General features: G+C 29.4%; 3 protein-coding genes across 3 annotated transcripts in view; 1 reads left to right on the top strand and 2 right to left on the bottom strand.

Annotated features, from left to right (window-relative positions):
• Window positions 1-2,931, bottom strand: part of LOC111631481 (immediate early response 3-interacting protein 1-like) — a 14,031-nt gene extending 11,100 nt beyond the window's left edge. Inside the window, exon 1 of the mRNA XM_023375727.1 lies at window positions 2,781-2,931. Coding sequence (XP_023231495.1) covers window positions 2,781-2,871 — 91 coding nt within the window. The 5' untranslated portion in view covers window positions 2,872-2,931. The remainder of the gene's footprint in view (window positions 1-2,780) is intronic.
• A 1,132-nt stretch (window positions 2,932-4,063) lies between these two features.
• Window positions 4,064-5,080, top strand: LOC111631483 (CDK-activating kinase assembly factor MAT1-like). Its single transcript, XM_023375728.1, has one exon. It carries the CDS (start codon window positions 4,127-4,129, stop codon window positions 5,072-5,074), a length of 948 nt encoding a protein of 315 aa, XP_023231496.1. The 5' UTR covers window positions 4,064-4,126; the 3' UTR covers window positions 5,075-5,080.
• Window positions 5,081-7,504: 2,424 nt separating this feature from the next.
• LOC111631479 (immediate early response 3-interacting protein 1-like) overlaps window positions 7,505-11,082 on the bottom strand; it is a 9,436-nt gene continuing 5,858 nt past the window's right edge. Inside the window, exons 2-3 of the mRNA XM_023375725.1 lie at window positions 9,573-9,674; window positions 7,505-7,755 (exon numbers count right to left, since the gene is read on the bottom strand). Coding sequence (XP_023231493.1) covers window positions 7,700-7,755; window positions 9,573-9,674 — 158 coding nt within the window. The 3' untranslated portion in view covers window positions 7,505-7,699. The remainder of the gene's footprint in view (window positions 7,756-9,572; window positions 9,675-11,082) is intronic.

The raw sequence follows: 11,082 nt of genomic DNA, 5'->3' as shown, positions 1-11,082 counted from the left end.
TGTATTCATTAATTTTCATTTTCATGTAGTAAAGGCTCTATGCCTTCATAAAGGACGTACTTTTCCTTTGTTTAAGGGTATTTGGGCAGTTTATTCTCTGTTATATTCTCAAGTAAACAATACATACAAGTACAGTACAGTATTTTCTGAGGAAACACTCGTACTTATTTTTTTTAACCCCATTCCCGATAACCCGGCATTTTCACAAACTCGGCCACCCTTCGGTCCACATTAGGCCGAGTTTTCGAGGTTCTACTGTAATATAAAAAGAGTAACATGCTCATGAAAATCACAAAAGCATTGTAACTTCATACACTGATATCTTAATTTATGATAGTACAGAAAAAAATTTGAACAAGTATACTCTGCATAATGTCTTCTTGACTAATGTTTTCCTAGTAGAAGGTTTCTTGTTTTACACCCAAACTTCAACAGAATGTACAGTACATATATGTTAATACGTACATTCTGATTTTACTATAATCTGCTAAGAAAATCAGTTTGATGTTATTAAATTTGCTAAATTAAACAATTTTTAATAAACAACTCAAATGTTTAGGGACCAAATAAATTTTTCAGTATAGTCTAAGCTCAATAGTACCAAAACTTTGTATTTTTTGACTGCCAAAATGCACATAAGTTGTAGGATGATAGGCTACAAATACTTTTGTATTTTCCAAGTATATAAAAAATATTTTTAGGGGAATGTATGTCTCATTCAATACACTGCAAGCTGTAAAAGTATACAAAGCATTACTTTGTTTGACCCGAAGTAACCAAGAACAAGTTAAGCGGGTTAATATTTATCTAGGTAACTAAAATGGCGGCGCTTCGGTTAGTTTAGGTTAGGTTAGATTAACTATAATTTTAGTAGACGTTTCCTTTTTTCTTTTACTTTGTTCAAGAACTACCATGAATCAATAATTAGTGTTTAACATCACTAATGTAGACGTTTCCTTTTTTCTTTTACTTTGTTCAAGAACTACCATGAATCAATAATTAGTGATGTTAAACACTCAGCGGCCTGCTGGCAGCTCCCATCTGAGAAGGATCAGTCAAGAGCACAAACAGTCGGAAACGCTGCCATTTTAGTTACCTAGGTATATGTTAACCATTAAGCATATTAAGAAACTGTATCATTTAAAAATAATCAAATAATATACCACACTTGCATCTTATGTAGAATAAGATACCACACTTTCATCGAATCTAGAATAAGATACGGTATCGCTGTATGGGGAACCGCATGTCTATACGCTGTTAACAAACTTCAGATAGCACAAAATCGTTACATGCGTTCAATTTATAATTTAAACTTTATGGAATCAGTATCCGAACTCTACCGCACCGAAAATATTGACAAAATTAGTGATATTTACAAGAAACAGATTCTATTGGAAGGGCTTCAAATATATAAAGGGAAAAAAAGAAAATAGCTTCCTCGGAATTGGTATAAGTGAATGTCGCAAATCAACACGAGATACTCGTATAATTCGTGAATATAGTCTTCCAATTGTTAAACTAGAGGTGGGGAGATCTGCACCGATCTTTCAATTAATCTTCTATTGGAATAGTCTGTACAACGATCTACGTAATATATCGAGTTAAGAAATCTTCAGAAAAAATATAAAAAAACGGAAAAAACTTAAGACTCAACGATATTTGTTGTTAATTAATTTTCTTTCTTAGCTCGCATCCTGTTTTTGTTTGTTTGTTCATTTGTTTTGATTTCCTGTTAAGATGCTTGTAAAAGGCCAACCTGGCCACAGTGTCTTTTGAGAAAATAAAATAAAATAAAAATAATCAGGATTTTTTTAATCATTTATATAAAAACATGTGATTGATATTCATCTGGGTTAAACTTTACCTACATACACCATCATGGCTAGTGTTGTCACCTTTTGAAAATCGCTGACCCGGATGGCATGTCAGGTTTGTTCGAACAGAAGTTCCTGATGCATGCGCAATGTCATTTTACAATGCGAAGAATAACGTGCATGCCGGTCCTAAATTAGCTACAGTTTGGGACTTGTGTAGGGTAACGTAAGTAACCTAAATTAAGAAAGAATGGGTACAGATAACTTAGCTTTATTTGAGACGTGTATGATCGTGCATAGAAAAAAAAAAAAAAAACAAAAGATCAACAGGGGTTGCGAGCCACATATTGGCATAAACAGACTAACATGGCAGAATTGCAGACGAGTTGTGAGTATGAGTTCTTTCACTATTAAAATAGTGTAAATTTGTAAAAATATTTGTAAGAACATCATAATTTCACAATTTCTACAAAATTCCCAGACAAAATCAATAGTTCACCCGAACAGTGAGACAATTCCCAGACTGTCCGGGTGGTAACACTAATCATGGCCGCACAGTGGGTCCTTTAACTAGGTTAGGTTAGGTTAGAATGTGAATCCTTTTAGTTTAGCTTAGAACGTGGGTGTGATATTAAATATCAACCAGACCTTAATCTGATTGATATTTAGTATGCTCAAGTCAATTGTCACAAAAAAATATATGGTAGTTCTTTAGGTACAGTACCTTGTGTGTATATAAATGACCTAATATACAGTACAGTATTTACATTGGTGGTATAAAATATCAACAAACAATTTTATTCATATAAGTAGAAGTTGGTTTAAAAATACAATTTACATGAATACAATTCCAGTTAAGCCCATATCAAACAGGGACTTGTGGTTTTGCTTTTTATCATTCACATTCTACATTTTACATATATAATTTTCTAATTGTAAACATTAACCAATAATTCTGCTTACCTTTGGCTAAAAAACGTTCTTCGTGAAGAACAGCAATTGCATTTACACATAACAATATCGCTTCAAATAAATTATAAAGCGTTAAAGCCATAATGACAAATCTTAACAAACCGTCCCGTACCAAAAGCGCCCTCTGTTAAATAGAATAACGTGGAGATCTGAAGACAAAATTCAAAATTGTTGCCATAAACGGCATAAACGATAAAATATTTATAAAAATTTCTTTAGATTGAGAAAACCGTGTGTCATCGGCTATCATCGATATTATAGTTTTTATAGCATAATTTAGAGGCCTGATGGCCGAGCGGTCGAGGTGGTAGCTTACCGCTCTGAAGGATCCAATAACGAATCCGGACGGGTCGGAAAAATTTCAAGAAGTTTTTGCCTAAATATATCGGGTCCTGTACTGCACTAAGGTCCTAGAATATACCTTGGTTCCGCCCCACTGTGGGTCTGGCCGAATTAGAATTGCTAAGACTCTTGGTTTTTCGGGATAGTCCCATTGTAAATGTGTCCCGGTTTGTTCATTTCTAATCGAAACTCCGATTTGTATTTTTAAAAACTCAAATAAGAATGGTAGGCGATAGGTCTCGTGCATGTAGTTACTACCTATCACAGATTAGACAATTGCTACCTATGTAATGTCGGGTACCTATCAATATTTATCACAACGTCCCGATTTCTGGTTTTGAACTTATGGCAACCCTAGACCGAATCCTCTATAAGCCAAAAAAAGTCTCTTTTAGTGACAATAGGACAGAAAGTCAAAAATGAAAAAAAGAACGCCATCCGGCCGGCGCACAGGAGGTTCAGTAACCGTATATTTCAATGGAGTCAAATCGCTTCCAGTCATTTGACTGCTCATCATTCACCATTACGTGGTCTTGTACAGATCGCAATTAGATTTTCCTTATTTTTAACCCTACTAGTTTTGATTCCTTTTGCATCATTTTACTTAGGTGAGACAGAATTTTCAGCATCAAAACTAAATACAGATTACAACTGAACGTTAAAAAAGAGATGCGAATTGCAGTTTCTAAAGTTTTGCCCAGATTTGAAAGACCGAAGAAGAAGCACGCTCACGCTCCCGCTCAACCCCGACTTTGTTACAAGAATAAAATCTCAATTTAATTTTAGCGATATTAATTACCGATAAATAATTAATCTGTATTATTATTTCAAAAACGTGTATCTTTTTTATAAAATATTTATAAATCTTTAATTTATCAATTTAATTTTGGTTTTAAACCGTAATATTGATACGAGGATGGCAACACTTACGACATTGTATTACACGCTTTCGGATAGACGAATCACGTGTAACAAAGTGTAATTTATATATTGTTATGGATGATATTGCTTGTCCACGTTGCAAGACTACTAAGTATCGTAATCCTTCTTTGAAACTTCTAGTGAATATTTGCGGTCATGGTTTATGTGAAAATTGTGTTGAATTGCTATTTGTCAAAGGTTCGGGATCGTGTCCACAATGCGAAGTGCCACTTCGCAGGAATCAGTTCAGATTACAGATATTCGAGGATGCTTCCGTCGAAAAAGAATTGGATATAAGAAAACGAATATTGAAAGATTTCAATAAAAAGGAGGAAGACTTCTCTAACTTGAGAGAATATAATGACTATCTAGAAGAAGTTGAAACTATCATATTTAATCTGTCTAACAACATAAATATAGAAGCTACAAAAAGAAAGATAGAACAATATAAAAAAGAAAACAAAAATATCATAATGAAAAGAAAGAATAAGTTAAGCAAAGACGAAGAAGAAATAGACGAGTACCTAGAATTGGAAAGCAACGAGAAAGAGTGGCGTCGGCAGCAGTTATCGGAAGAAGAGAGGGAAATTAAGAGGTCGAGACTGATGAAGAAGGAAGCTCTGATTGACGACTTGATGTTTTCCGATCTGCCCGCGGGTCAGATTTTGGCCAGTCACGGCTCTCTGTCGGAAACGGAGAATGCATCTGGAGTTAATAGATCAAAACCTCCGCCTCGAGAACACGTTAAGTTTTCTTCCGGAATTAAAATGAATCAGAATTTATTTCTTCCCCTTCCTAAAGCTAACGAAAACATTTACACTTATGTGGAACCTACTTTAAGTTTGCATGGTCCGGGCGCTCCGGATTTCAAAAGTATTGAAAAAGATAATTATTTATTAAATATTCGTGCTACCTCGGATAGAGATAGGGCAGGTGGATTCGTGTCTCATTATGCGTGTCGGCGAGCTCTACAAGAATCTTTCTGCGGTTTGTTTTTGACTTCAGATATGTTCCTAAAGTGAAACTTTGATGACNTAGATTACTTTTTTCTGCACTATATTAAAAACTAAAATTTGTTTGTTTGTAAGCTTAAAATAGATTCTTATTAACCATATATTATTAAAAATTCATTTATAAATAAAATACAAAACTGGGAATGGTTATTTGTGGTTTAGCCTACTGACAAGTAAATTTGACTTACGTCATTTATCGACTTAAGTCGTCTCTCCTAGAACCAATTACCGACATAAGGCGAGGTATACCTGTATAAGGATATGAACATTCAAAAATTGAATTAGCTGGTTTAGAACTGATTTTAACCTCATTGAGAACTTTTGAGAACTGGATTATCCAATACATAAAACACTACAAAATGTGACCTGTCTAGCTTTTAAAAAACAAAGACCTGTTGTCAAAATGAAACCACTGATTTTATAATTTCATTACAATTGTTTACATTAGTTGATGAAATTTATGATGAAAATGAAATAACAAAATAAAATTCATATAATAATTCATTTAAACATGCTATCTGTAAATAAAATATTTTATGCTGCTATAAATAAAAATACTGTATTTATTAATTGTGCAAAACAGAATGATTACATTTTTTCCTTAACATTCAGAGTTGAATGTATGTTATATTTGTATTTAAACTATAGGCCTAAAATATGTCAACTATTATCAATAAGTAACAATAAAATCTGTAAAATAATCTTTTAAATGTGACAGTAAAAATCTACAAATACTATATATAAAATGCAATTCTAACTTAAAATATTTTATCAATTGTATACAGTAAAATTTATAGCAGCAAATCAAAATGTTTCTAAATTAACACAGAAAAAAATAAATGTAAACACAAATTATGAAAAATACTATATACAAACAAATTTCTGAAGATGATTCATTGACCAACTGGCACCAGCTCATTAAGATTAAATGGCTAGCAACATTTTTGCACATCACAGCTAGCCCACAACTCTTTACATTTGGAGGCTAGTAAACTTGTGTAATTTCATAAGTAGATCTCAATTTCACATTTTGAGCAACTGATCATTTGATGTAAGAAAGAATGAATTCATTAACTCATAATGAGTTAGTTTAAAATAATTTTGTAAAGGAACTGTAAATTGCGCAATTTACTTTATATGAACCACATTTTTATTTTCAAAAAAGTATTCAGGAAAATAAAAACAAAATTCATCCTAATGCATAATTTATCCCAACTAATTAGTCTAAACATAAATATAAATAACTAGAAATTCCTCTGTCAAGCATAACGGAATACTTTTTATGAGAAAGTAGAGATTGAAGAATTGAGAAGAGTAGAGATTTCAAGAAATTCAAGAGTTGTTAATATTTCTACAAATCAAGTAGTTTATACTGTCTGTTGTAACATAAAGAGCAATAAAACAAAATTTCACCTGGAGTGGACAAAAATAATAGGAGTTATAGTGAATTCACGTATGCGCACATAAACAGATTTAGGCCTTTATATTAAAATCTTATTTTATAAAATTACTTTATACACTACATTCTGAGTAAACACTCTATTGTCTTTTAAAAGATTTTCTTGCTGTCTTCCTTTAGTAATAGACACCTAAATATTGTTTTGATGATTGACATTGTGATGCTGTTTCTGTAGCCCTTGACAAAGCCATTTCTTAATTCCACATTGATAAAACAAAGATAAATTGTATGTATGTTAGACGAGCAATAATAACTAAGAGGCTCATTAGATTGTTACTTTCAATTGGATAATAGAATGTCACATGGTCACTATGAAAAGGTTTCTAAAAAAATGTATTATTGGAGTGACACAATGTGACTATCATTTTTAAGTTTAAATTTAATGAAATAAGTTTAAAATATGCCATTTGTCAAAATATTTAAAAATGTAACTTAAGGGAAATCATGTCGTCGAGCATTGGTGTCATAGTCACTGAGATCACCGATCTAAAAATCTATAAAATGTTTGTTCTATAGCTAATATTTCTGCAAAATAAGTAGCCTATACTTTCTGTCAGAGCATAAAATGAATATAACCAAAATTTCATCTGTACTGGACAAAAATTGCAGGATTTATAAGGAAACACATATAACATATATAACAGTTATTATATTAGTAATATAAATAATAAGCCATATGATTATAAGAAATAATATGTAAATGATTTGCTCACTAGTTACTCTCTAATTAAATCTCTCTCAAAATTAATATAATGAAAGAACTATCAGTTTTATATTTAATGCACAGTAATGTTACCTAAAAGTTAAAAAAATCCTTTGTTACTGAAACAGGATTTCATTATAATAATGAAATATTTTTGTTATGTAATAGCTTATTAAATGTGAATTTTACTCAAATTAAAAAAAATTATTCATCAAAAATCAGGAGAGAAAATTTAAAAATCATTTCAATTGTGAAAAACATTTAATATTCAGTATTAAAAGGTAAGAAAATATGATCATCTTCATAGAAAATTATTAGAAATTTAATTTTATGTACAGTTGTTTTAAACTTTATCAGTTGTTATGTACAAAAATAAACACATAAAAATCACTTAAATTATGAATAATAATAAATCATCATAAAAATGGCCATAATTACTTATAAATGTTTATTAAACCTTCATCTTCAATATTTAACCAAGGATAAGCTTGAATATAATGGTGAGGATATTAAAAAATATCAGAGGTACTGAAATAAAAATGAAAATACTTTTAAAAATCTTTAAGAAATTTTTAATAAAGAAATATAAAATTTCTCATTCAATTTAATATAATAAAATTACTTCTATTTAAGCTATTCGATTATAGCAATAAGCTTAAATGATTGATTTAAACATAAATAAATGTTAATATAATAATATTAAAATTACCTACATTCATTCAAAAATTATAAATAATTACAATCCTATGATATCAACATACATAACATAATACAAATAGATAAACAACTGAAGAACATCATATGCATACAGGTTCATGTGCAACATGGGGTTTAAAAAAATACATTATTTTTCATAATGTACATTATTAATTTTTACAATATAAGTTACAGGCATTTTTTCTTGTATTATTTTTTTATACTTCTCAAATGAGGGTTAAACTATCACACATCCATGTACATAGTCTTGTATGCATTTAATGATAAATAACAGATCTTGTAACTTCCATAATGTCATAAAAAATGACTAATATATTATTATTAAGAATAAACATTCCAATCATTTTAAAGGTCAATATTCATTGTAATAATTATTTTTTAATTGAAAAACATTACTAATTTACCTAATTTGCTTATTGAGAAAATAGTAGTAGTATTTTTTAATTTATCACTATTTATATTATTATGTAATTATTAGTAAAATGTAGACATTAATACATCTAAAAAAATAAATAAATTTTTTCTGACAGGTTAATAGCTATCTGAAGATTTTAATTTGTATATATTTAAGAGTGAAATAGGAAAAAATAATTATAAAGATATCAATATCAATGGTTTATTAATTCCAACAGAAATACAAACTGCTTTCATAATCATACATTATTAATTGTTATTTATTTTATCTATAATTTGTATGGTTGTTTGTGATCAATGATGATAACATTATTTAGAACAGAAAAAGTCACATAAAGGTGAAATTTAAACATTTTGATTTTTTTCTAGAAATGAATGGAAAAAATGTTTTGAACATTTAATGTGGACATAAGTTGAGTAACCAAAGGGCATCACATATTTTATTGGAGTAGATACATCAGCGATATCTGACAATATGAAACTTTCAAAAGAACATATTCACATGCTATTGTTCTATGGCCACAACACAATGAAGGCTCACAATCTAATCTGCAAAGCATTTCTTAAAGCATTCATGAGTGAACAAAGGTCAACCATCTGTTGCAAATGTCAAAGAGCTGACAGTGCAGAATAAGGTAATGATTTGCATTTGTTTGGCATCATTGTGATGGCAAACAAATACTAACATCACTGTCACAAAAGAACTCTATTGTGAATAACTGGATTGGTTGAATGCCAAGATCAAAAAAACTTCATCCAAAAATTGACAAAGTCCAATACCATCACAACAACATACCAACACATAGAGCAAAGATGATCTTAGAGAAGCTGGCCAGTCTGGTCTGGAAAGTTCTGCCTCATCCATGTTATAGCCCAGACTTAGTACCAACTGATTATCATGTATTTCATGCCCTACAGAACCATATTGCCAATATATAGCTCAATGTCAATATGACAATACCCGACACTCAAAACCTTCTTCAAAGAAAAACCCTAGTCATTCTATGGGATTGAAAGTTAGCAACAAACTTAGCATTGTGATTGACGTTGATGGTGATTATCTACCAGAGTGAACTATAATTGTTGAGTTAATTGTCAATAAAGTTTCTTTTTTCAAAATGTCTAAATTTCACTTTTATAACCTGATATCAAATCAACAATATTTTATAAATACTTAATTTAATACAGTTAAATTAAACAGAAGAAATACTTACTCCTCATTACAGTACGAACTGAATGAATAAGATTAATCAACTGATATTTTATTCCTTGCTCATCACCAAAACCCCGATTAGCTTGATCCTTGCCCCATCCAACTGAAAATAATACATTATATTATATTAACTATAATGTTTTTTTGATAAACATTACATTACACAAAATCAGGGATCTTTTATACAAAATATAATAAGTCAGATAATTACTTTTCTGATATTTTTAATTATAACTCTTAAGTTGCCATCCTGAATAATGGAAACTTTAATCAATAAAACTGAATTAAGGAGATAATCTCATAATATACTAATAACAAACAAAATAACTTGAAATATATTAATTACAAACTAACAAACAGAAATTTAATTGTAAAATGTAATTTTTTTAATCAATTCTAATTGTGCTTCATAGTTAATATAAAAGTACTTAAAAGTATGTATTTTATTTTCATTTAGAACTTTTTCAAAAACACAATAAAAAGTTTCTAGATTTTTTCATAGTTATTCTTGAGGAATAAAGATCAAAAATATACAGTACTTCAAAAGCTTATTTTATGATAAATATTAAACAAAATAAAATGGTTATGTAAGTAATAAGAATAACAGAGCATCGATTATCCAAAAATGCAATTAACTGTAATTGACTTTAGATTGTGTTCATTTCAGAAATTATGAAACTTTTATATAATAATGATTGCCAATGATCTTCTATAGTCCCTCAATTGAGCTATCTCATTATTAATTTTACTATTATGTATTTTTTATTTCAAATTCAAAATTTCATTAGTACATTGTAGATTGCAAGGGAAGACTAGTGCTTATTTTTAATAAATTATCTAATTTATTATTATTTCTAATCATTCATATGTATGAAATTAATACATAGAATATGCATTAATCTTTTTTCATTTTTTTACTAGAATTAAAATTAATATTTTATCTGAAACTGTGTCTCACCTCAATTATTTCAGATAATTGACACCCTACTGTATACCACTATATTGTTGTAAGATATATTTAATATTTTATTCAAATTTTTTGAAGAATGCATCCTTATAAATAAAGAAATTGTAAAGTTAAAACAAAGTTGAACATAAAATTATAAAAACAATAAATTTCTAAAAATCAGTAGTCTGAAAATATTAATAAATTTAAAAAATAAGTTTTTATATTGTTCAAGGAATAAATAAAACTGTAATAATATAAAATTGATTTCTAACTTCAGAAACTTAAAATTCTAAATGAAAATAAGATACTTTGAGTTTGAACCAATTTTCTACCATTAATACAGTAGAACCTCTAAAACTCGGCTCTCGATAACCCGGCACTCCGGATAACTCGGCCACACCCTGGCAGGGCAAAAAAATCCTTAGTTAATTAATTTTCATTATAGACAGCTTTATAAAAGTATAAAAGCTCTCATAAAGTATTTTTCTGAGGTCTGTCTTATCAGGTAAATTACTGTACACAGTGTATTCATTAATTTTCATTTTCATGTAGTAAAGGCTCT

This window comes from Centruroides sculpturatus, unplaced genomic scaffold (assembly GCF_000671375.1).
Source record: "Centruroides sculpturatus isolate CEXI.00-Female unplaced genomic scaffold, Cexi_2.0 scaffold519, whole genome shotgun sequence".
Lineage (NCBI taxonomy): Eukaryota > Metazoa > Arthropoda > Arachnida > Scorpiones > Buthidae > Centruroides > Centruroides sculpturatus.
The sequence above is the reverse complement of the archived record's forward strand: the minus strand, read 5'-3'. Positions and strand labels throughout refer to the sequence as shown.

Bases quoted from the DNA above. Each gene is read 5' to 3' on its own strand.
- LOC111631483 (XM_023375728.1), top strand. From the start codon at position 4,127: ATGGATGATATTGCTTGTCCACGTTGCAAGACTACTAAGTATCGTAAT.